Here is a 26,621-nt window from a genome sequence, read left to right on the forward strand (position 1 = left end):
CAACCTCAGGTAATTGTCCATCCTGTACTTGAAGAATTGAGGCAGATTGGAGAGGGAAGGCCTGACCAAGGCCAAGCTACATGAGTAGCAGAATCTAGTCACATCTGTCCAGTGTGGTCTGCAGTCCGGTTTTGAGGAATTGGTGTTTGTAGAACATGAGAATACCAAAAGAAGTATGGCACAGTGCCAGATGTTCATGGTGACAGGCTAAGCACTCCCTCCCATGCTTGACACCTTGTCTAGTGGGCTGTGCCTTGTGTTAAGCTAAACATTTGCTTGTTGAAGCTCCACCAGCTCACAGCATATGCAGAGAGTTTGAGTTATTTTCAATGCAGTTACAAGGGACATTGCTGTTAGACCCCAGCTGTCCATAGCTGAAGTATAATAAACTGAAAGAAGAATCTATCTTAGTATAGTAAGTAGCCTGTTGTATAAACTCACTGTTCGTATTTTTTTAATGTAAGGAAGATGTTTGCTCCAAAGTATGATTATCTTGAACTAAACAAAACAATATTGTTATTTATGGTAGCTCCCTCGTAAACTTCAGTGGGGTGCAGAACTTTCTAGAGGGAGAGGAAGAGGACTTGAATCCACAATACTGAACTTGAACAAAATCTTTCCAATTTCTCCACTGACTTTCAAATTTTTCTTCTTGGTAGTGGAAAACAAAGAAACTTTAAAGCATTTGGCATCTCTTTATGCAAATAACCATCCGTCGATGCACATGGGTCAGCCCAGTTGCCCAAATAAGTCAGGTAGGCATTTCCCCTGCCCTGTGCTGCTCGTTTTAGTCGATTGCTTTGGGGAGAAGAGAGCCTGTTGGTCTTGTTGATCGTACGTCTCGCAATGGTTTTACAGATGAGAACATCCCAGGAGGAGTGATGCGTGGAGCAGAGTGGCACAGCCACCTGGGCAGCATGAAGGTATGTTTCCGCGAACACGGTAGCGCGGGCTTCAGACTCGTGGTCATTGAATGAAAACACAGGTACTTTTTCTAAGACAGGGAACATGTGTTTGCCTTAAATTAACCTGACAGTCATATCTTCTATTTTAAGCATTCTTTTTTTTTTCTTTTTGGTTTTTCGAAACAGGGTTTCTCTGTGTAATAGTCCTGGCTATCCTGGAATTCACTTTGTGGACCAGGTTGGCCTTGAACTCACTGAGATCTACCTGCCTCTGCCTCCCAAGTGCTGGGATTAAAGATGTATGCCACCACTACCATTCTTAACTACATAATTTAATAATGTTAACTATAGTACAGTCTTGTACAACCACTACTAAATCTACTTTAATTTTTTTCATTATTTCAAACTGCATCTGTACCTGTTAAATAGTGATTTCCTGTTCTCCCTTTCCACAACCCCTGGTAGCCTCTACTTCTATGTCTAGGAATTTGCCCATTCTAAATATCTCATAAAAGGACTTACATGATTACCTTTTGTATCTAATTTCTTATGTTAACACAATTTTTGAAGTTTATCCACTTGATAGCACATATTACATACCTTTAGAACAAAATATTATCCTATTATACACAGCATATTTTGTCTATGTGTTGATAGACATGGCATATAGTATCCTTAAGCCTAACTTTACACTTGGAGTAGAGAACTAGGAACGGCATTGCTAGGTATTGTTTTGATTCCATTTTCAATGTTCTGAAGAACCGCCAAGCTTTTCCATAGCATCTCTGCCATCTTACATTCTATCAGCAGTGTTCAAAGATTCCGTCTTCATCTTCAGTATATCCTGAACAACGCTTGTTATTTTAAATTCCCTATCCTATCAGATGTAGCATCATCTCTGTGGTTTTGACTTTCATTTCCCTACTTCTTTATGTGCTTGTTGGCTATTTGTGTGACATCTTTGGAGAAGTATCTATCCAAATCTTCTGTCCGTTTTATAATCAGATTTGTGCTAGCAGGGGGTACAAGTGCTTTTTGCCAAACTTGACTCTCTGAGTTCAATTCCCAGAATGTACATAATGGAAAGCAAGAACCAACTTGTTTCCTGACCTCCACACATGTAACATGACATGGATGCACACACAATGTTAATTTAAAAAAATTAACTGGAGGCTGGAGAGATGATTTAGTGGTTAAGAGCACTGGCCACTCTTTCAATGGACCCAGGTTTGATTACTGGTACTCACATGGTGGCTAACAACTATCTGGAACTCCAGTCCTAGGGCGTCCAAGGCCCTCTTCTGGACTTCTTGAATACTGCACACACATGGACAGACATACTTGCAGGCAGAACAGCATTCATACATATAAAATAAAAATAAAATTAAAACATTTTTAGTTAATTGGGTTGTTAGTTTTCCACATATTCTACATACTAAAGCCTTATCATGTATATGACTTGCAAATAGTTTCAACTACCATCCTATAGGCTGCCTTTTAACTTTAATAAAAATTACATCTACTTGGAGGTGGAAGCAAGCATGTGCTGCTGGTGGAAGCAAGAGAACAACATGTGGGTGTCAGTTCTTTCCTTCTCCCATGTGGGTCCTGAGATGGAATTCAGGCTGTCAGTCTTGGTGACAACTGCATTTACTTGCTGTGCCTTCTCTCTGGACATTTTCCACTTTCTTTTTTGTTTGTTTGTTTTTTTATTTTTTTGTTTGTTTGGTTGTTGTTGTTGTTGTTTCAAGATAGGGTTTCTCTGTGTATCCCTGGAACTCACTCTGTAGACCAGGCTGGCCTCAAACTCAGAGATCTGCCTGCTCTGCCTCCAGAGTACTGGGATTAAAGATGTGCACCACCACCACCTGGTCCTTTTTTACATTCTTGATCATGCCTTTTTGACAGGCAAAGTTTTTTTTTAATTGACGTCCAATTTATCTTACCTTTTTTTTCTTTCTTAGAATTTGTTGGCTATTAAGACTGTTTTTCTTGTCAGAGTTTATGGCTTTAGCTCTTGAGGCTGTTGAAGTTCATTTTGTGCATGGTGTGAGGCAGGAGCTTGGTTCTGTGGGAAGGTAGGGATCTAGTTGTCTTTTGTTGGAGGGAAGCCACTTGTTCATTTCCCTGCTGCTCATTAGCTCAGCCCCGAAATAACCATTAAGAAACCATATTATTTAAAACACTACTTGGCCAATTAGCTCTAGCTTCTTATTGGCTAACTCTTACATTATTAATTTAACCCATTTCTAGTAATCTGTGTATCTCACGAGGCTGTGGCTTACTGGGTAGTCTGTGTTCAGCAGAGTCACATGGCTTCTCTCTGACTCCACCTCCTTTCTTCCAGCATTCCATTTAGTTTTCCCCACCTAGCTCAGTTCCACTGTAGCTCTGCTATAGGCCTAAAGCAGTTCCTTTGTTAACCAATGATATTCACAGCATACAGAGGGGAATCCCATATCAGTCTTTGGTCAAAAATGTCTTTCCTCATTGGATGGTCTTGATGTCCTTTCAGAAAGCCTTTGAACACAGATGTGTGGGTTGCCCAGACTTGCTGTTCCCTGGGTCTACTGCCTGACCTTTGGCTTTGTTCTTCTTAAGGGTTGTTTGGGGTATTCAAGGGTCCTTGCAATTCCAGCTGAACCTGAAATTGACTTTTATTTTTCTGTATAAAAGGCTGTTTGGATTTTACTTAGGAGCTGTGTTGAATCTATAGATCTTCTTTCTGACAGTGTTTAATTGATTTGTCTGTGCGTTTACAATTAGCAAGTGATTAAACTGATCATTGTTTCATGTGTGCAACATAAAATTGACTTCGTTCCCATTTCTTTATTCCCTTATTTTTAAAGAATTTACTATATGGGGGGAGGGTGCTAGAGAGCTAGTTCATCAGTTAAGAACACTGACTGCTCTTCCAGAGGATCCAGCATGTGGGTGTTGGGAATATACTGGCTCACAGCCACCTGTAATTCCATTCCAGGACATCTGATACATGATGACCTCTGTGGACACTTCATACATGTGGTGAATATAGGTACATGCAGGTAAAACACACAAACACAAAAGATAAATCTTTTTAAATTTTTTAAAGAATTTACTATGTAGGAGGCATTTGCTATATTAATGACAAATAAAATATTTTCCAAGGCCTATTGAACAAGTAGCTGTCCAGAATTAATTGGTTTGATCTAGAAGTGAGCATCTTTCCACATGTTATGAAAATTTAAAGACACAAAATATTATACCTAGTCAGAGCCCCAGCCTTCCCTTTCTTTGGAGATAGCATTTGTGATACAGAGGTGGCAAAGCAGGTGTTTAGAAAGGTTTAGGGCATACACTTAGGCCAGAAAGAAGTTCCCTGAGTAGCCATTACCAGACAGAGACAAGAATGAAAAGAGGGCTTTGAATTAGTGTGTTTAAATAAGGAATGGAAGGTCACGGAAGGTTTTGAGCAAGGATACGGTGACATTATCTGAGCTGTGCTATGGAGAAATTAAGTTAATAGTAGTGGGCTAGGATACTTTGTAAGAAGAAACTGCAAAGAAGCTGGCTTGAAATAGTCTAGACAAGAAGGGTTTTGATTAGGGTAGTGACAATAGGATAGGAACCAAGTGTTGAAAGTTTAGTCTTGGTATTGAAGTAGAGTTGGCAGGGTCATGGATGATAGTAAGACAAGTCAAAGATGGAGTTTCTGGACAATAACCCTAAGGGCTCAGTAGTGACCTGAATACCTTGGCAGTGACCAGCGGCTCTCCAGTTGGACTTAAGACACGTTCAACAAAAGGGAAACAATGCCTAGTACGAGAAACCTAGGCTACTCAGGGCTAGTGAAATCAAGGATCTTGGAGGAGAAACTACAACTACCACTTTACTAAACCAGCTCATCCCCTAACTACATTCTAAGTACTTGTCCTAACACCCACAGAGGAGTGTAGTCTTCGACCCTCATCAAGGAAATCTTTCTTTGCAATAGACAGAGACCATTACAGAAAACCACAACCAGTCAGAACGCAGAGTTGCAGTGCCCAGTCCCATATTGATAAATCTATAAAAACAACTCCAGCACTTATAGACTTTGGGAACATTACAGAAGAGAGAGCAAGATTTCAAGAGCCAGAGGATCAAGAAATTTGTGTGAGATTGTCTCTCCTAGCAATGTCAGAAGCTATGCCCATAAAAATCTCACCAACATGACTACCTAAATATGAGCTAGCTGAACAAGGAGAACTACAGTAAACATGCTAAAGTGGATGGGGGAACCACAGAGCTCAACCCTGTACAAGAACTACATGTGCTGTGCCGGGTGGTGGTGGTGTACACCTTTAATCCTAGCACCAAAGAGACAGAGGCAGGTGGATCTCTGCGACTTTAAGGCCAGCCTGGTCTACAGTGTGTGTTCCAGGACAGCCAGAGCTACACAGAGAAACTGTCTTGAAAATCAAAAACAAAACAAGAACTGCAGGCAACATAAAAAATGCTTAGAATGGAAGATATAGTAGTGCCCAAAAAACAGCACACCAACTGGTTATCTAATATCACACCAACTGGGTATATCCCAAATAGTTGGTCTTGGAAACATGCATATTAGTAACATTATATAGACTGAAAAGGTTATATTTCAATGAAAAATTAGGTCTTAGATTTTAAAGAGAACAAGGAGGGGGTCTATGGGAGGGTTTGTGAGAAGAAAAGAGAAGGGAGAAATGATATGATTATATTATAATCTCAAAAAATGAGAGAAAATGGTATAACTGCAGAAATGATGAAGTTTCATGACAATGTGAGGAAGTTAGTTAATATCATTGGGCAAATGAAAAAAGAAAAAGTTGGGGGAGGAAGTGGCAAGTAAAGTTTGAAATCTGTCTGCACAAGTGGTTCCTGCACTTGGCTAAGTGCTTGGCTCTGGTCATAGCCATGGTCACAGCAGGCTCATATTGAATGGGTCAGGCCCAAGTGCTTGTTCTCTACCTCCAGTGCCGTGGCAGCAACAGTGGAGTTCTAGAGTTGAGAGGGAGCTGGCTGTCCACATGGGCTCATTTGTTCAGCAAACCCAATAAACATCATCTATACTTAACAGCAGCACTGTGGGAGAACTGCCACTTCAGAATGAACCAGACATAGTCACCATCCTGTTTGTGACTTATTATTATTATTATTTTGGTTTTTTGAGACAGGGTTTTTCTGTGTATCTCTGACTATCCTGGAACTTACTCTTTAGAACAGGCTGGCCTTGAACTCACAGAGATCTGCCTGCTTTTTGCCTCCCCGAGTTCAGAGATTAAAGGCATGTGCCATCATTGCCCAGCTTGTGACCATTATTATATATGTTGATTTATTTATATTCTAAGATGCATCACAAATGCTACTTACATCATCCATTTTTTTATTTCATTTATTTACAAAGCTAATTTTTGCATGTACTAATCTGATTCTGAACTTTATATTTCAGGATTATAGTGTTACCTATGGCCATTGCCCAGAAATCACAGTGTACACAAGCTGCTGCTACTTCCCTAGTGCAGCTCAACTCCCTGCCTTGTGGGCAGAGAACAAGAGATCTCTCCTTAGCATGTTGGTGGAGGTGAGCTTGTTTTGAGTTTTTTGTTTCCCTCTGATACTGAGGATCAAACCCAAAGCCTCATACATGCTAGGCGTCATCGGAGGATAAAAATAAAAACCATTATTAAAACCTTTATAAAAATATATATAGAATGATTTTGTTCATGTTTGTGTGTGGTGTTGGGGTATATGTGTGCATGCTGTTAATACATGGGCCATCATATACATGTGTACATGGGCATGTGGATGTCAGAGGTTAAGCTCACTTTCCACTGTATATACTGAGCAAGATGTCTCGCTGTGCCCAAAGCTCATTAATCTAGCTAGTCTAACCAGCCATCTTACCCCAGGGATCCCTGTCCCTGCCTCCTGAGCATTGGCTCACAGGTGGGCTGTCATGTTCACCTGGCCTTTTACATAGGTTGTGGGGATCTGAACTCCAGCCCCCATTTCACTGGAGTGGAAAACACTCTCTTCCTCTGAGCCATCTCCCCAGCCTGAATTTTGCTCATCTTTTCATTGCCAAAATAGATGCCATTGTGCAACATATCTTGAACCTGCTATACCTGAGATCTTCATGTTCTTCCAGCTGAGGATCGCAAAGTTACAGTCACTGTTTCATGCAAGAAATAATTCAAGGCATTTGAAGACTGACTTCTAATGCTTAGGCTTTCAGAGTTCTTTCTCTTACCTCTGGCTCTAAAGCACTGACTGATGAGCAAATGTGGTCAGGGTCAGTGGGGGTGAAGGGTAAGCTAGGCTGCGTGCAGTACTAAGAACCCTTTGCATACTCATTAAACACACTACTACTGAGCTATAATACACCATTAATTCCTAATTCTTTTTAGACAAGGTTGCTAATTTGACGAGTAGCCTTAAACTCTGTTCCCTGTGTCTACCTCCTAAGTAGCTAGGATTATAGGATATGCCTCAATTATAACTACAAGGGCTTTGTTGTTGTTTTGTGTACGGAGTGTGTATGTTTGTTTGGCTGATTTTGATCAAGCCTCAAGCAATTACCTGTAAAATATCTGCTGATATTGTGAAAATATAAATTATGTTAATATTTTTTTCAGGTCCACAAAGGAGTTCATGGGTTGGTTAAAGACAAGGCTGGTAAACCGATCTCTAAAGCAGTCATTGTACTCAATGAAGGAATAAAAGTGCACACAAAAGAGGGGGGTTATTTCCATGTGCTTTTAGCTCCCGGTGTCCATAATATCAATGCCATTGCTGAAGGGTACCAGCAGCAGCATTTACAGGTGAGAGTGTGGGTAACAGCATTTGCGTATTATTTTGAAACTCTTGTTAGAAAGCTTGAAAGGAATAAAGAAGTGAAAAGTGTCTCCACCTCTTGAGTACAGCAGCTATCATCTTTTTGTTGCCAAAAGGTAGTTTTCTGTTCCTCAACAACAAAGGAAAAACTTGCATAGCATTTTGTACAGTGAAGATGACACTCAGCTGCCTCCCTGGTTTGTTTTATAAGCCCAAAAGCGTTTAGTGAAGCAGGGCTGTGGTATACCATAAGTGGCTTTTTAAAATTTAATTTTAATATTTGATGTGTATAGATGTTTGCATGCATATATGTCTGTGTACCATGCACATTCAATGCCAGCAGAGGCTAGAAAAGGGTTTGGATTCCTGGATTCTGTAGAGCTAGAGTTATGGATGATTGTGAACTATCATGTAGATGCTAGGAACCAAACCCAGGTCTTCTGAAAGAGCAGCCAGTGTTCTTCAGTGTATAGCCATCTCTTCAGGCCCCATAGTGACTTTTTTTGGATGTTTTTATTTATTTTTTTAATTTATTTAACTTTATGTGTTGCTATGAAGGTATCAGATCCCTTCGAACTGGAGTTACAGACAGTTGTGAGCTGCATGTGGGTGCTGAGAATTGAACTCGGGTCCTCTGGAAGAACAACCAGTGCTCTTAACCACTGAGCCATCTCTTCAGCCCCAATAGTGACTTTTTTTTATAATTCTTACACTTTGTCTTTCCAGGTCTTTGTGCATCATGATGCAGCCAGTTCAGTGCAAATAGTCTTTGATACAGATAACCGGATATTTGGTTTACCAAGGGAACTTGTGGTAACTGTGGCAGGTAAAGATTTTTAGTTTTTAGTACCAGTTCTGCTATTATGCTTTGAGAGTGGCTACCCCACACAGACACCTCTACGTAATTGTTTTTTCCTTAGTCTGCTTTGATAAACCTGGTTTCCCCAAGCTGTTGCCCTATATGTGCTCCTGGCTTGCCCTAATTTCTGCAGATCCATACTCAAATTCACCTCCACTAAGAGACCTTCCCTCATCACTCTAGCTAGCACAGTAGCCCTGTTATTATCTCTACCCTATGTTTTTTCCAATTTAATATTCATCACTAATACTGTATGTATCTGTTCTCTGTGTTGACTACATTTAATGTCCACACCAAAATAAAAGCTCTAGACAGCAAAGTTGATCTGCATCCCCAGACCCTAGAGCCATAGTTGACATAAGTGGATCTTACTGGATGTTGTTAAATAAGCAAATGTTGCTTTATATCAAGATCACACTGACTGCTAGAACTTATGTCTTAGTTTTTCAAGGTCCAAGAACAAGGAAACACTTTCCCCTCTGGGTTAATTTGGGTCCTTGTTTGAATTAGTGAAAGGCTAAGGGGAAAATATATGGAAAAGGCAATATTCCACTGTACTGCACCTATTTGACACAATGATCTTCCGTTCATTTCTCAGTTCAGCTTGGACTTAAAGCAAAAACCCAACCAAGCTCTGTTGCAGAGGTGGGGGGTCTCAGGTGAATTTTGGGAAAATGGTATGGTCACAGGACCTCTTGTAGGGTTCTTAGCATTCTCATCTGAACCTGGCAAAACACAAAGAACTTGATGGTTAAAGGCACTAGAGCCAGATTCAGCCAAGGGTTAAATCTAGCTTTGCCAGCCAATTAGCTGTTGTGAACTTAATTTTTATTTCGTGACTATTATTTTTTTGGTTGTTGTTCCTAAGGATATTGTGTTGATGACCTTGTATACAAGTTTAAAAGAGAGCATAAGGCAGAAGGATCACTGCAAGTTAGAGTCCAGTCAGGTCTACATAGCAAGTCTCAGGCTGAGATACAGTGAGATCCAGTCTAAATAAACAAATGTCAGTGAGATGGCATAGTGGGTAGAAGCTCTTGCTGCACAAGCCTGATGGCCTGAGTTCAATCCTGAAGCCCAAATTAAAAAGAACCAATGCTTACAAGTTGTTCTCTGACCTCTATATGCATGCATGTGTGCACACATGTCCACGCACACAATATAAATAAACAAAATGTAACTGAACTATTTTTAAGTTAAAAAAAAGAAAGAAAGAACAATCTGGGGAGCTGAGAGTGCAGCTCAGTGGTGGAGAGCTTGCCCTAGGATCAAGTCCAGCACAGGAAAAAAAGAGAAGAGAAAGAAAGAAGATCTGGGAAAAATAACATTAAAGTAATTAGAAATTCTCTTCAGGTGGTAGAAATGTGGTGGTGTTGGGCTTTGATTCTTGCTGGGTTTGTTATTGTTTTCTAGCTTGCATACTGTGCATGCACTGCTTCTAGGGTAACGGGGGTGACTTTGTTGAGATATTAGAGATTCAAGCAGTCTACCACAGAAGAACATCTCCAGACCAAGCAAATTGCTCTTAACTGCATGAAATTAAAGTAAATAACAGATTAAAAAGTGCCATTGGAAGTCATTGCTTGTTCATAACATCCCCATGTGGTCTTGTCGGACAGGTGCCACAATGTCAGCATTGATCCTAACAGCCTGCATCATTTGGTGCATCTGCTCCATCAAGTCTAACAGACACAAAGATGGCTTCCATCGGCTCCGGCAGCACCATGATGAGTATGAAGATGAAATTCGCATGATGTCCACTGGCTCCAAGAAATCCCTCCTAAGCCATGAGTTCCAGGATGAAACGGACACAGAGGAGGAAACATTATATTCTAGCAAACATTGAAAACCACGTTTTGCATATCTCTATGCATAAGCACCAAGCAAAATGACAGCTCCTCTTGGGAGACACTGCAGTAAGAAGAGAGATTCCTTCCTTCTTCAAAGAGCTTTGGGAAGTTAACCTGTTAAACTCTTATTCTCTGAATATCACAGGCAGATTTGAACTTCCCTTCCTTAAAGAACTCTAAACCTTTTCTAAAAATCTGATTTCTATTTATGCAGCAGAAGATGGGACAGCCACTTTGTTTTCCTTTTTAACTTAAGATGAGCTGTTCAGAGCTTAGATAGTAACAGCATAAAGCCATCTAGTAGACATTGTGTTTGCACATCAGGTGTTTACTAGTGGCTTTAGTTTTGTTTCTCTTTACTTTAAAGGCCAAAAGAATCTAGAAACATTAAGGCAGGGACACCAGTCAGACTCTGACACAAAGCTTTAAACCTCGAGCTTCTCCTCCATCTGTTGAGGCATTTGTTCTCTTCCCCAGTTAGCAAATAGCTGGGGTTTCTCTTATTCAGGTAATGGAGGCTGGATGATTCTTTAACATATATGACATTAGAAAACGGAATAAACGAGCTTCCGTATTTGTCTTTCTACCTGTTTCCAAGCTGGATCAGAACTGGTAGGCTGTGCTGTAAGCAGGATTTTACTACCTCTCTTGTAAGGTTTCTCAAGCTCTAAATAGCCTCGTCTTAAGGGGAACTCACTGGTTTTGCTGTGGAGGCGCCAGGGGTTCCCGTGAGTAGAGGTGAGAGGGAGATGGAGCAGAAGTGAGGACTTGCCTGTCTTAACTCGGGAAAACCCACAGGTGCTGCTGCTTTATCTGTGAAGCACTCGCTCTTCTAGGGATGCCTGTTCCTTAGTGTTTCCTAAATCTCAGCCCTTTCCGTGTTACACACCTACAGTTTCCGGATGATTCCACACCTGAAGGTCCTGAATTTATTGATGAAAATATCTAGGAATGGAAGAGACCTACTTGTACACTTTTAATACATTTGGATCCATAATGTCTACACTTGATGCTCCAGACCAAGCCTTCACCCTGTGATGGCATACTGTTATGGAAATACCGTGGCCTGTGCATGCAGGCCTCCACCAGTCCTTAACAATTCCTTTGACAGTCTTTTTTTAATCAAGTAATTATGTTAAAACTTTCAGCTCAAAGCTTTTAAGTATGGCTCCCTCCATTTAAGAAAGTCAACTAAAAGACTGCTGTGTGATGGGACAGTGGTGTGAAGGTGTCCCCTTCACTGTCAGTCAGGTGAAGGCCTGAAAGATTTGCAATTTATGGTGTCTCTTAATGCTGTTCAGTGGAATGATGCTTTTTGTGAGTGTGAGTCTTACCAATGACGTAACAGTTTAATATCTTTGAATGTTTTAATGGCCAAGTTGCTGCTGAACTTGTACTAAATCAGGGGATCAAAAAACTAGCTCTTACCTTTGCAAACTGTATTCATCCCATTAATGTATCAGTTACCCCAAAGCCTCAGCTCACCTGAGTCACTCGGCCATGCTTTGTGAGGAATGCATCCAAGTGGCTGTATGAAGTCGAGATCTCAGGTAGTGGAAGGGAATAATGAGATCATGATATTCGTTAGCTGTGGTCACTTAGGTAGCTTAGGTTCGACCACACTGGAATGGGTGATGGCGTCAGCAGAGCTAAATCCTTGTTTTCCACATGAGCAGAACAGTTCATGGAAGTCAACACTAATGAAGGGCACATTTCTTTCATAGTTTCATTTCTTCTAATAACACTTTGTGTTTTTCTAAATGATGTATATTGCTTTTTCAGCTTTATTTTTAAAAGTGCCAAGTCAGAAAACCAACAAGGGGCTTATGGCTGGGCCCTGCTTGGGACATTACAGCTAGAAACCAAGTTCATGTGGCAGCCTTTGCTTTACCAGCCTGGTGTTCACTAAAGGACGCCTTTCCACGTGTTCTCTGGAATTAAGTGTGTCTTTAACAGTACATCTCAGCAATCAGAGGCCATGCCTTTTAAAGTATGTATGAAATTTTTAGAGATGACTATACAGAATAGTTCTCTTGGTCATTTTTTCCTTAAATGAAAACCCAAATTCTGCTCTGAGTTTCAAGTCTAACGAGCTTCTAATGCATTGAGCTGGAAAACCAGCCCTCCCCACCCTCTGTTACCAATGAACATGAATGTACACGATCCTTGACTACTAAGACTGTGTTCTTAGCCCTGCCTTCCTTTATGTGTGGCTCTAATCTAATCTTGGACCACTTTGGTAGCAAAGGGCACTGAAGCCATATGGGATGGGGAATGCATTCCTTCAGTGTTTCTCCTGGAGACTTTCCATTTCTTTAGAGTCATGGACCCAAATAAGTGTCACAGTATTAGGACCTTTGCCCCAGTCTGAGATGTGCCTTTCCTTTGCTCACAGGCATTGTTTGTCCTGGTGATGAGTTTAAGCCTTCTTCACTCCCTGCTCCTTAACAAAAGCAACACGATTGATAGGTAATGTTTGAAGTGTCTGCCTGTGAGGATGCACTTGTACTGATAAAGACTGGCAAGCTTTTGGAGCATCTGGTGGAACTCTGGGTGGTGCTGGGATCTGATCCAGTGGAGAGGACTTGCTGTCCTCACTGAAGGGAACTGGCTTTGGGACTCTTATCAGCCTTGAGGAAGGAAACATTGTATTTTTGGCTCAGTGTGCTTGGTTAATCTTTGGTGATTTCATCTGAATGAGATTTGCTGAATTAGTGAATATTAAATTTAAACTAATATGAGTGGAACAATAAAAAGGTAGTGCTTGTGTCTGAGCTTGCTGTGTTTTTGAGCTAGCACCAGGTGACCAGTAACCGAGACTCACTACTCCATTGACTTCCACTTATTCCCAGCGTTAAATAGGTTTACTGTCTTGTCATACCACACTTGTGCCAGGTCTGTCCCTGTTCTCTCAGGAGCTTCTTGGTTATGAATATGTCGGTGTCCTGCACTGTGGGTCTAGCGGGATTATTTTATGGTAGCAGCCTAGCATTTCTCCCAATTTTTTCCTTTATTATTATTAGAATTCCACTAATGGCTAAATATTCAATGATATTTCTGTATAGCAACTTGTTGATAACTTTAGGTTTCTGGTTTATTTTAATTATAGCAGTTTGTGGGGAGGCCTTTGATTAATGTCAATTGAATTTGGATTTCTAGTTCTTGAAGAAAACCCTCCCAATACCCACTTCTCCTTTATATATGGCACACACAAAAAAAAAATCACTAATGGTTCCACTGACTCTTAGAATACTCTCCTGGTTGGTTTGGAAATTTGAAAGTAGGTTACCATTTCGCGGCAACTGGATAAAAAAATACGTAAATATAGACAGTTATGATGTTTATCAGTGGCATACCATGAATGTACTAGCTACATTCTGCACTACAGATTTTTTGGAGGTATGACATGGAATTTTTTATGTTCTTTTCACCACCTCTCTGCCTTTTTTTCAGAATGATACTCCCCAGTTCCAAAACTGTCCGTAGCTATTTCTGTGACATGCTAACACCCTTTCATCTTAAGTGCTTCAGTCTTTTTATTTCATGCACTGTGCCTTCAAAATGAAAACTTTAAAAAGAACTTTAAAAGAATTGAATAGTAGTTTTAAAAATTAATCTGTGTAATTTATGTGAAATCTAACTGTAATGAGGTCCTTTGTTTTTTATATGTAAACAGATCTACTAATCCTGTATAAAAGTTATTTTATGATGTTTGTCTTTCTTCGTGTGTTGTCTCATAATCTTTACTCAAAGACAGTAGACCAAAGGAAGTTACTGCTCTAATCTTAAAAGTTTAAAGTTAAGTTTTTCTGCCTAACTTAAGCAGAAAATAGTACCAAAGTCAGAATGCCGGGAGTCATCTATAAAATATTCCTGCCTATATGAATGGACAAACAGAAATGTTTCAGAAGTGACAGCATCACACAGCAGGCACTGATGTAGCTCACCTAGAATGATGTCTTTGCCCACTCCACAGTGGCACCACACACAGTAACAGTCCAGGTTTTAACCCTGCGCCCACTTCACATCTGTTCTGTGTGCTCTCTTTCGGAGCAGGGAAGCACGAGAGATTAAAGCCCCGTGGTAAACTTGTTTGTTAAGATTATGGCCCTGTTCCAGGTGAAGCCCGGTTAGAATAGCCTGTCCTGGCTTGTCAGGTGTGGTCATGATGAATTCAGTGTCCTTGTTACTCAACAAGTTTCTTCAATACTGCTGCTCTAACGGGTTGGGAAAACAGATTTCTATAATAGACATGGGCTGTGCTGACAAGGAGTCCAGACTAGAGGGGCGGAAATGACAGTGAGCTGGGCTTCAATAGCACTTAGCATCTCCCAATAGAAAGTCTCCTGAGGACGTTCTGAGAGGCTGCAGCCTGGCCCAGTCTGGGACTGATGTCATTTGCAATGTGGTCTTGAATTGCAGAAATCTCAGAAGAGGCTCAGAGTCTCAGTTTCATGTAGTGTGGGTTGACAAGGTGGTGTTAGCATGACATTTGACGCAAAACTGAGTACCAGAGCATTGTTTGCCTTCATTTGTTCTTTCCTGATCCATTTTTTTCCAGCAATATGAACAAAGATCTTTTAGAGGACATCTTTCCAATTTAGAAGACATATTTAGATAGGAAAATTTGCTGGAACTTCCTTCCACTGTGTGGTTCAGTAGGTGGTCTAAATTATGACAGAAGTTTTAATCTTCTAGATGCCTCACACTGTCTTTAGGTGAGATTAGGTTGGATTTAGTCTCCTTTGGTAAAGGCTTGTTTAACTGCTCAAAGTTCTGCCCTGAGTTTTACCATTTTTTTCATACCTGAATCAAGAAGTCTTTTGGTTGGTTTTATAAACACAATCTACTGATTGTGTTCAGATGTCTAGGAGCTGTCACTACCGCTGTGAATACAGTGATCACCACTCGTATGCTTCTCAGTGATGAATAAATGCCAGCATGCAGGTCTGCTCATCTCAGTCTCACTTGCATTTAAAATCCAGTTCTACTACTGATTCTCTATTACTTATCATAAATTTAAATAACTATGCCATTAGTGATCTAAAACTTAAAAAGCATTGGAATCTGATAAAGCATGGCATTTAATATTACAGCTTCCGCCTGCATTAACCAGTAATGGGTCAAAAGCTAGCATGCCACTTCTTTAGTACTTTTGACTAGGGTCAGATGGAATTTGGTTCCCTGTTCCTGTGTAAACAAATCGAATGAGATGAGCAAGAATGGCAGGTTGGCTTCAGTGGAGGAGAGTGGAATTGTGAGGTGTGTAGGAGTATAGTGCAATTTTGCGTCTATCCTGGAAGAAGACTGAAGACAAAAGGCTACAAGTTTCATGAATAGATTGAAGGCAACATGGTGATTAAAAGTGATAGTATGGCTGGGCAGAGTGCACACCTTTAATCCCAGCCCTCAGCAGGCAGAGGCAAGCTGACCTTGGTGAGTTCGAGGCCACCCTGGTTTATATAGTGAACCCCTTATCTTCAAAGGCAGGGGTAGGAAGAATGGATACCTCAACTTTAGCACAAATAATGTATTCAAATTGAAGACTATGAAGAGACAAAGTAAAGTCAAAGCTGTAGTGGAAAATGAGAGAAGTTTAAGGTGGAACATTTATAAGAAGCACAAAATAGTAACAGTGTTCCTAGTCTGGGATTGTTGAGAGTGAGCCACAATGAAGGAGGTGTGGAGAAAGTTTAGGCTGCTAGAGCTGGGGACAGACGTAGCTCAGCGGCAAAGCAGAGGCCTACCATGCACAAGGCCCAGGGTTCCTGGTTCAGCCTGCGCACCACCACCTGTTAGCATTCCAGGTTTTTCCCAAGACTCCAGCATCTGCACACACCGTCACTTGTGATGATCATTGTTTCTGGAAGAGCCCAGCATCAGCCAAGCCTTTGGTTCAGGATATGAAAAGACATAGGAACCTAGAGTTAATCCTAAAGACAGAGTGTGGCAGGAGTGAGGTGTGGACAGGCTATGATGATGGCTGAATTAGAGGACTGCTGGACTTTTGGGAAATAACTTCAGGAGAGTTTCAGATATAAGAAGATGCAAAGAGAATGCAGAATTGACTGCTGAATCTTAATGTGGAGGATATGGATGTATCCTAACAGGGAAGGACTATGTTCTGTGCTCTATTTAACAGGACTTGAATGGGGTGCATTTGAGAAGGGACCATGCATATAATAAAGTAGGATGCCTAGAAACTGACCAACTATGCAGAACGCAGTTTCTGGAAGGTATCTGCATCGTAGAGACAGGGGACCTCACAACTTTTTCCCCACCGTAAGAACAAATAGAAAAGCTTCTGTTTTTTTCAGGTGTTGGCATTATCAAATATTGTAAGTCAAGAAACAAAAGATAGTCAACGGGAACTATCACAAGAAACTATAAAATAGAAAACTTCTGGAAACAAAAGATACAAAAATAAAATTAGGGAGTTATTTTGGCCAGAAGATAGACACATAGACATTCTTAGAGACTTAAGAAATTTGAGCTAGACTTTCAGCCATGACAACTATCTTCCAATAACTCACCAAAATAACAAACAAAGGGAAAGAGAAGGGGCACTCTCTATATGTTCTCCAGGCCCTTTAGGAAACATGGAGTTGTTCCTTTGGCCACGTACATGTGAATCTACAAGAAGAGTGATATTGTAGACATCAAGGGAATGGGCACTGTTCAAAAAGAAATACCCCATAAATGTTACCATGGCAAAACTGGAAGAGTCTGCAATGTCACCCAGCATGCTCTGGATATCATTGTAAACAAGCAAGTTAAGGGCAAGATTCTTGCCAGGGAATTAATGTGCAGATTGAGCACATCAGGCACTCAAAGAGCAGAGACAACTTCCTGAAGCGGGTGAAAGAGAATGACCAGAAAAAAAAAAAAACACCTAGAGAAGCACATTTTGTGAGAACTAACAGGAAGGAGCCTGAGCTGCTGGAGCCCATTCCGTACAAATTCACTGCCTGATGTACAAAAAGAAATAAAAAGACCTGGATTGTGAAGGGTTTTTCAAAGGAAGGAAGGAAGGAAGAAAGGAAAAAGTAAGAAAGAAAAGAAGAAGAAATTTGAGCTAGTGAGCTAGGATGTGGTGGAACACATCTTTAATCCCAGCATTCTGGAGGCAGAGACAGGCAGATCTCTGAGTTCAAGGCCAACCTGGTCTGCAGAGTGAGGTACAGGACAGCAAGGACTATGTAGAGAAAGGAGAGGGGGGGGGAAGAAAAGAGAGAGAGAAAGAAAATGAAAGAAAGAAAGAAAGAAAGAAAGAAAGAAAGAAAGAAAGAAAGAAAGGAAGGAAGGAAGAAAGGAAGAAAGAAAGAAAAAGAAAGAGAAAGGAAGGAACGAAGGAAGAGAGAAAAGAGAAAAGAGAGAAAAGACTCATTCCCAACAACAGCCCTGAAAGTCCACTTTCAAAGCACTGGCTAATGCCTGAGTGATTTCAACATAGAATATATAACACATTCTTCAAGGATGGGGATGAATTTGCAGACAGCTAAAAACACCGTTAGCTGCCTCGCTATCTCCCAGAATTTCATTACAAAATAATGCAAAACAGAAAGAGATGGACATGGTGGCACACACCTGTAATCTCAATAATCTGAGGCAAGAAAGCAGGAAGACCACTAATTTAAGGCCAGCCTAGGCTACATAACAAGAACCTGTCTAAGTGAAAACTAAAAGGTATATAGAAACCATACTCTTGATATAACTTGAAAGTAGAGACTATCAGAATCACGTTTAATAAAATGAGACAAATAATATCACAGCATTACTTGCTAATACCCTTCTACACTCCCACTCTCAGTCCTGCTACCAGGCTGGAAGTGAACTGCAAAGAAGACAGAGGAATGTCAGCAAATGGATGTGATGCTCCAGTGTTGATCTAGAATTACTGCCCGAAAGATAAGCCTGCTGCGGTCTGAAGGTTATAATAAGGCTATTTGCAATGTTCACTTGCAGCCCAAGGAATTTTTACACAATTCTGGGTATATAAGAAATAAGAGTAGATATACAAATCAAGCCTTCAGTGATAATACAATAAATTCATAAAGAATTCATTTTAATTCTTTGGTACACGTAATTTCACCATTAAAGATGAAAACATTTGCCTGCTAATGAGATAAATATGCTTGTTTATTTTTACCCAAATCTTGGTTGAGTATGTGATACTAACACAACATCATCAATTTGTTTTGTTTTTCGAGACAGGGTTTCTCTGTGTAGCCCTCGCTGTTCTGGAACTTGCTCAGCAGTAGACCAGTCTGGCCTTGAACTCACAGTGATCTACTGCCTCTGCCTCTTGAGTGCTTGGATTCAAGGCGTGCACTACCATACCCAACTAAAACACGGAACTTTATAACATAGTCTCAAATCTGAGCTGGGTGTTTCAGGCAGCATTCATTCATTCCCTTTGTGTGGTGTGAACAGTGCAAAGTCTTGGCAGTGTGCTCACAACCAAAACTCACGACATACATTGAGAAAACAGAGGCAAGCACAGCTCCAGATTCCTTAGAATCATTGCACATCTTGTGGGGAGGGGGGGGCGTTTTGATACAGGGTTTTTCTATGTAGCCCTTGCTGTCCTGGACCTCACTGTGTAGTCTAGGTTGGCCTGGAACTGAAGAGATCCACCTGCCTCTGCCTTCTGAGTGCTGGGATTTCAAGCGTGTGCCACCACCACCCAGCATACGATTGATTTTGAATTAATTCTTAGTGATGGCATGTTCAGAAATGTTTTATCACTGCCAAATTTATAAAGCTTATGTTGGGTTAACATGTTAAAGTAGAGCAAACCACAGACTGGAGAGTGGGGGGCTTCAAAGTAAGCGTGATCTGAACTGGGTAGATGTGACTTGAGGCCATCTTTGAGACGTAGCTTCTAACAGAACGGGGAACACAAAGAAGCAGCAGCCTTTGGACAATTGGGGGTGAAAGAAAAGCAAAGGAGATGATTAGAATCTTGTCAGATAAAAACTGCAGAGTCAGAGAGGCACTCTCCGCCCTGTCATCACCAGAACGTTTGTTTCTCCGCCACAAGAAATCTCAGCATGAAAATAAGATGGATACCAGGGGCTGGGAGTTGGCTCAGTGGTTAAGAGCACTTGTTGCTCTTGGCCAGGACCCAGGTTCAGTATGCAGTACCCACATGGTGGTTGACCATCCCTAACTCCAGTTCCTGAGAATCTGATACCCCCTCCTATCTTTGGACACCATGTATGAACACAGTGCACATACATGCAAACAAAACACTCTTACATATAAAACTAAACTTTTTTTTGAAAAATGGATACAGATTTTTTTAAACTGTAGATATGATTATGTATAAAAATTACAAAGTAATTTACAAATAATATAATTTAGTTCTACTTGTAACTCTGGGTAGATTGAGTTGAAACAGACTTTATTAAGAGCAGTTAGAAAAGCTGGACTGGGCATGATGACACACACTTCATCTCTGTAGCTGGGAAATAGGCAGGTGGACCTCTGTGAGTTCCAGGCCAGTTTAACCTAGGTATAGAATTTCAGGGCAGCCAGTGCAGCTTAGTGAGGCCCATTGCATCCTCCCCGCTCCCCCCAAAAAAAGTTGGGATAGGAAAAATGAACACACACTAAGGAATAGGTGAACCTTTAGAGCTTGGTAGCCTAAAGCAAAGTGAGTTATGAACTGGATAATAAAATGTTTGCCTGCAGGCGTGTGTTGTTTCCTAAGTGGAGTTAGGAGAAAGTGTGCTATCTAATGTAAATGGAGTAGTTCATTTCCCTGCCGCCTAGACCCAAATAATTAACAAAAATGTATTCATTACAACACTGTTTGGCCAATAGCTTAGCCACATTCCTAGCTAGCTCTTTAATTAACTCATTTCTAGTAATCTGTGTATCACCACGAGGATGTGGCCTACCAGAAAGGTTCTTGCGTCCTTCTCCTTTGGCAGCTGCACAGCATCTCCCTGACTCTGCCTACTCTCTCTGTATCTCTGTTCAGATTTTCCACCTGGCTTTACTCTGCTAAGCCACTGGCCGAAACAGTTTTATTCATCAACCAATAAAAGCAACAAATATACAGAAGGACACCCCACATCAATCTAACAGCAGAGAACCAAGTGCAGAGCATCCAGCAGGCTCAGACCTTGTCACTGATTGAGCGACAGTGTTCCAGCATGCCACACAGTGGACACAGGTAAATACGCTTTCTCTTAGAAAAGTAGCAACTTCCCAGTAAAAGTAAGGGCTACCCTAAAGTAAATCAAATTTAACAGAGAACCCCACCTGGCATCAGCTCTGCCCACAGTGGATTGAGCTGATCTGTCCCTACTCAGACAGTGATAAATCTAGGTCAGAGACATGGGGTAGTGGGGATTGTGGTTTGAATTGGAATGACCCCCATAGTTCCATGTGTCTGAATGCTTGGCCCATAGAGAGTGGCACTATTAGAAGCTGTGGCCTTGTTGGAGGAAGTGTGTCACTGTGGGAACAGGCTTTGAGGTCTCATATATGCTCAAGCTATGCCCAGTCTCCTCCTGCTGCCTATGGATGAAGATAGAGAACTCTCAAGTCTTCCTCAGGACCATGTCTGCCTGCACGCTGCCATGCTTCCTGCCATGATGATAATGGACCAACCCTCTGAAGCTGTGTGTCAGCCTCTGTTAAATGTTTTCCTTTATAAGAGTTGCTGTGGTCATAGTGTCTCATCACAGCAATAGAAAACCTAACCAAGATAATGGATAAAGCACTTGCCACTAGGGATGTAACTCATCTGCCAAGCCAAGGAATGCCTGAAACCATCGTGCCTTGCTACATTAACATATCACGTCCTAGGCTCCTGAAAACTCCCTTCTGATTATCCCATAGTACTCATTCCGCATCTGGAGGTTTGTCCAACATGGACCTCAGTGTCCTGGTGAGACCCCAACAATCTCAGTGACCGCTCCATAGAATACACCCAGCACCAGTGCCATTTTCCTTGACTCCTTCATGGATTATGGTGTTAGAGACCTTCTGAGCCAGGCATTAGGGGATGTCATCATCAGTCAGGGGTCAGGGCTCTTGCTGTTTGTCTCATGTGATAGGGCTTTCATTACACAGTTAGTGCAAAGCCTTTGACTCCTACACCTACACGATAGATTAGGAAACTAGCCATGGCACAGGACAGGGTCACTTCTGATAGGTCCGTGGGTCAGAGCCCTCTTTCGCTTTGGGCTCTTGCCAGTGGACTTTCCCCACTATTAGCCTTATTTGTCATATGGTCTAGCCTTTGGTCCTCAGCTACCACCTGGAGATCCTGCTTTCTAGTCTGGAAGAGAATCCAGTTTCCCCCCTTTACACATCATATCCTGTGGTGGTTTGAAAGAAAACGCCCCCCAAAGGGAGTGGCTCTATTAGGAAGTGTGGCCTTGTTGGGGGAAGTGTATCGCGGTGGAGGTGGGCTTTGAGGTTTCCTATGCTCAAGCTACACTCAGTGACAGAGTTCACTTCCTGTGCTTGCAGATCAACATGAAGAACTCTCAGTTCCTTATCTAGCACCATATCTCCCTGCATGCCACCATGTCCCACCATGATGACAATGGACTAAACCCCTGAATTGTAAGACACCCCATTAAATGTTTTATAAGAGTTGCTATGGCTATGATTGTCTCTTCATAGCAATAGAAACCCGAAGACATTTCCCATTCATTCCCCCTGCCCAGTCTTTATTTCTCAGGTCCTCTAAGCCAGGTCAGGCCTTTCCTGGGTCCTAAATGGCACAGTCCAACAGCATCTCCTCTCTTTACCCGAAGAGTGAGTATGTTGACAGCAAAGCTCCTGTCGGGGCTGGCACACCTCTGTGCTGCCGAGCTGCCTGCTGTGGGTCTTTGGCACATCCAAAGAAACGTGCCAAGAGCTCTCTGACAGCAAACATTCTGAGTTCTACATGATCCGGTTCTGGGAGCTTTGATTAGAGATATTTTTCTAAACCTCTTGCACACCCTTAGAATAACTGGCTCTGTACTAAACACCTGCTATGTAATGATGCTCCACACACTTAGTGGAGGTGTTTCTACGTTAGAGAGGTATAAATGCCTGTGTTATATGTAAGTGGGGAAGAGCATCTCATAAAGGAAGTACTGGTGGTGGAACAGCTTTTTGCTTCTCATTTCCAAATTAATGAGGTGTTTTCAGATATTTTCACCTTTCTACAGGAAGCCTGCTTGCACACTCACTCTGAAGCATGAAAAGGAACCTTCCAATCGGCTAAAGAGGGAGGGTTTAGAGGCTGTCGTATCATCTAATTGATAAATTAGATTAACCTGAGCATTGCTTTCTTGTCAGACATGGTGTCCATACAACCTGGTTTCTATGTGTAAACCTGTTTTTTAAGACCCTGCCTTTCGATGCAGAACAAGACTATGAAACCCAGTATCAATACTCTGTTGTCTCTTCCAAGAAGACACTCAGTTGGGAAGTCATGGCACATTTCTTGGCAGTTAAGAAAAGCTGTCTACCTCAAGAAATCTGCAGTTCAGCATGTCCACTAATAGCAATAAATATGAAACTAAGATGTTGGCCCAGTCTGTAGGAACAGATCCTCTAACTCACCAAAAAATACCATGGATTTAGATTCATTCTTCTTCATTGCATGCCTATGTTGGTGGGATATCAGTGTGTGTATATATGCATGTTTGCATGTGTGTGTGTGTGTGTGCATGTGTACACTAGTGGTTTCTGTCAAGTGTCTTCCTCACTACACTCCAAATTCTCTCACTTGAGCAAAGCTCACAGCCTAGCCAGCAAGCTTGCTCCAGAGATCTCCTGTCTCTGCCTCCCTAGTGCTGGGATTACAGGTGAGCAACCACACTTGCCTGGCATCTATGTAAGTTCTGAGAATCTGAACTCAGGACCTTACACTTGCACAGCACTTTGCCCATGGGCATCTCCCCAGCTCCTGGTTCACTCCTCCATGTCACATATCTCTAGTCTGAATATGGAAGGTTTTCGCTAGTCGTTGACTGAGGTATGAAGTGATAGTGGACTTTAGGCTTGTGCACAGCTGCTGTGGGAAGAAGGGGGCCTCTTCCCACCTACCTGGGGAGTGCAAGCTCAGAGGCCTAGTAACTAGTGAACATGGGCTCATTTAGAGAAAATTAATTTTTCCTAACATGTTATTACTTTAAAGACTCAAATGTTAAGGTATATTTCTTACCTACAATTTCTGCAATAAGGTCCCCCAGACTTCCCTGAATTGAGATCATCTAGTAGAGTTGGGAAGGAAGTTTGACCCAAACCTTCACTTGAGGGACCCAAAAAGCGCACACCCACCTCACCAGTAAAACCAAAGGCTTGTTTTCTTGTCTTAAGCACATTGAGTGTATTTCTAATAAAACTTTCCACAGAGTGAAATGCATTGTGTTCTGACTTATCAAGGTGAAATGTAAATAAATTTCATTATTTTCCCAGAGAAATATCAATAGTCCTGTGGGAGGTACAAGTTTTTTCATCTGTGAGTTAACCATTATTAAAATGGCGGCAACGAATAAATTCAAGACTGTAGATAAGGTAAAAAGATGAGATGAACTATTGCAGAAAATTTAAATCTAACTGGAAAACTTCATTTTTGGACAAGATAGACATGTTTCTGTTCTAGAAATAATTAGACTTCAGAAGGAAGAAAGACCTCAGAGGCTAGAGACCTCAGGATCTAAAGAGCAACATGAGCAAGTGAGGTCCCTGGGGGTTATTTTTGGTTTTAAATATCTATATCTCACCATAAATGGTAGAGACAAGAAACCCTCTAAAGTGGTGGTTCTCAGCCTTCCTAACGCTGCGACCCTCTGGTACAGTCCCTCATGCTGTGGTGACCCCTAACCATAAAATTGTTTTACTCTGGATTCCCTACAATAAACTCTTCTTGAAAACCTGAGCAATGTCATAGTAGGGGCAAGGCCATGTGGGGAGCAGTAAAAAAGCACTCCCCCAACCTGGAGTAAAGGCCAGGCAGAACCGGAACTTCAGCTAGAAACATGTCTATCTTGTCCAAAAATGAAGTTTTCCATCTAGAAGGATCAATGCAAGTCCCAGCCTCGCCACCAGTACAGTGTCAGAAGACATCTGCTTACACTGAAGACGGGAATAGGATCTGGAGTCTTGTCTTAGCTTCTTTCTCGTTGCCATAGTAAACTGCCCTCAACAAAAGTTCTTAAGGGAGAAAGATTCATTTTGGCTTACAGTTCCAGGAGGACACAGTCCTTCATGATGAGGAAGACATACAGAGGACAGGGAAGGTATTGCAACAGGAGTAGGAGGCTGGCTACTACATTGTATCTACATTGTATACAATGGCTACCACATTGTATCTGTTCTTAGAAAGCAGAGAATGAACAGGAAGTGGGGTTTGAAATCTCAAGGCCCACTTCCTGCAGCAAGACTCCACCTCCTAAAGGTTCCACAACCTAAATAACACCACCAGCTGGAGAACAAGTGTTCAAATAAATGACCCTGTGGGGGACATTCCACATTCAAACCATGATACCTATCATACCTAAAATATCCACAGTACATTTTTAATTTTTATTTTGTATTTTGTGTGTGTAATACATTTATGTGTGTGTGCATATGCACATGCAGGTAAGCATGCATTTGTGTGCGTGTATAGGCCAGAAATGTATGTTCTATGTCCTCATCAATCACCGTTACCTTATTTTGAGACAGGGTCTTCCACTGCACCTGGAGCTTCACAGATTCCCTTAGGCTGGGGGGGGGGGCAATGAGCTCCTGCAATCTGACCATCTCCCCACTCTACCACCAACCCCCACACGAGTCAGATTCAATCTGCGATTCCTGGCTTATTTATTTTTAACATGTGTGTATGAATACAAGGGGATTTGAACCCATGTCCTCATGTTTGCATGGTAGGCACTTTACCCACTGATCCATCATCCCTTGCCCTGAAATACTCAAGACACAAACATAGATAGATATCACTCATATACCAAGACCCCAGGAAATTTTTTTTCAAATTTATTTATTTATTTGTTTATAAAAATTTCCCAGGAAATTTTAGCTAATGAAAAAGCCCAGCCAAAGAACTCCAACATCAAGGGTTTAAAAAACGCCTGAGATGGAAATAATTTGGTGAGCATTTATGAACAAACTTTTTAAAAATAATTTTGCTTGGTTTTTTTTTTTGTTGTTGTTGTTGTTGTTGTTGGAGATAAAGTCTCTCTACACAGCACTGTCTGTCCTGGAACCCATCCTCAGACTCACAGAGAGCTACCTGCCTTTGCCTCCTAAGCACTGGGATTAAAGGTGTGCGCCACCACACCCAGCTATAAACAAACTTGTAACAAAGGATTTTAAACAAAGTCTCGACAAGAAACAGTTTGCACAAAGAAAAGAACAGGAGGAAGTGAGTGCAAGTTTTCACAGCGGAAAAATTCAGTAACTGAAACAAACTCACCAAATGGTTTCAGCCGGGACTTGGGAAGGCAAAGGAAAGACCCACCTGTTTGTCAACCAGCTTGAAGACAGAACAGTGGCTATCCTCCAACCAGAACAACTCTAAGTTCTGGTTTTAAAACTCTGGAAATAGATTTTTTAAATGAGTACTGAGGGACCTGGGGAGAGGGCTCGGTGTTCTGTAGGAAGAATGATCTGAACAGCCATGCTATTCTCAAATGAATGTGCTTTTTAGATGGGCAGCAAGCAGAAGTAAAAGAAGGAAACAGCCGAACAGGAAGGAGGCAGACACTTACGTCATCCAGCAGAAAGCCACCGAGAAAGCCTGGAGAACTGAAACAGTCATGGAGCATCTGATCCCCACGAGGGCTCCAGGAAGAATGTCTTCTATTAGGTGAGACTGCAGATGAGCCGTCCCCACCACAGCTATCTTTATGGCGGGAATGATTGGCCTTCCAGCTGTGATGGAGGACACATTGTTTAGACTCAAAGACTTCACTCTCTTCTGTTCTTATGCACATGGTATTTTTACTCTTTGGGCCGTTTTGCTCTTCTACTTCTTTCTCACAGGGTTAGCCAGCCCGCCCCTCCTCAGACAGGGGATCTTGTGAGGCACTTAGAGAGAGACATGCTCGGGTATGCAGCGTGTGTATGTGGGGGCGGGGTGGCAACCGTATGTCCACAGCCAACTTCTAGATGAACTTAGAAAACACATTACAATTTATTAATAAAATGCAT

The 26,621-nt window shown here is 41.6% G+C and overlaps 2 protein-coding genes and 1 pseudogene across 2 annotated transcripts in view; all 3 read left to right on the top strand.

Annotated features, from left to right (window-relative positions):
- Positions 1-14,157, top strand: part of Cpd (carboxypeptidase D) — a 77,532-nt gene extending 63,375 nt beyond the window's left edge. Inside the window, exons 16-21 of the mRNA XM_085695355.2 lie at positions 660-755; positions 859-923; positions 6,355-6,486; positions 7,541-7,726; positions 8,466-8,565; positions 10,218-14,157. Coding sequence (XP_085551481.1) covers positions 660-755; positions 859-923; positions 6,355-6,486; positions 7,541-7,726; positions 8,466-8,565; positions 10,218-10,444 — 806 coding nt within the window. The 3' untranslated portion in view covers positions 10,445-14,157. The remainder of the gene's footprint in view (positions 1-659; positions 756-858; positions 924-6,354; positions 6,487-7,540; positions 7,727-8,465; positions 8,566-10,217) is intronic.
- A 145-nt stretch (positions 14,158-14,302) lies between these two features.
- LOC146893085 (large ribosomal subunit protein eL21 pseudogene) lies at positions 14,303-22,067 on the top strand (annotated as a pseudogene).
- A 4,079-nt stretch (positions 22,068-26,146) lies between these two features.
- Gosr1 (golgi SNAP receptor complex member 1) overlaps positions 26,147-26,621 on the top strand; it is a 34,151-nt gene continuing 33,676 nt past the window's right edge. Inside the window, exon 1 of the mRNA XM_085695356.2 lies at positions 26,147-26,277. The gene's annotated coding sequence lies outside the window, so the exon portion shown is untranslated. The remainder of the gene's footprint in view (positions 26,278-26,621) is intronic.

Source organism: Myodes glareolus, chromosome 9, assembly GCF_982192425.1.
Source record: "Myodes glareolus chromosome 9, mMyoGla1.1, whole genome shotgun sequence".
In the NCBI taxonomy this organism is placed as follows: domain Eukaryota; kingdom Metazoa; phylum Chordata; class Mammalia; order Rodentia; family Cricetidae; genus Myodes; species Myodes glareolus.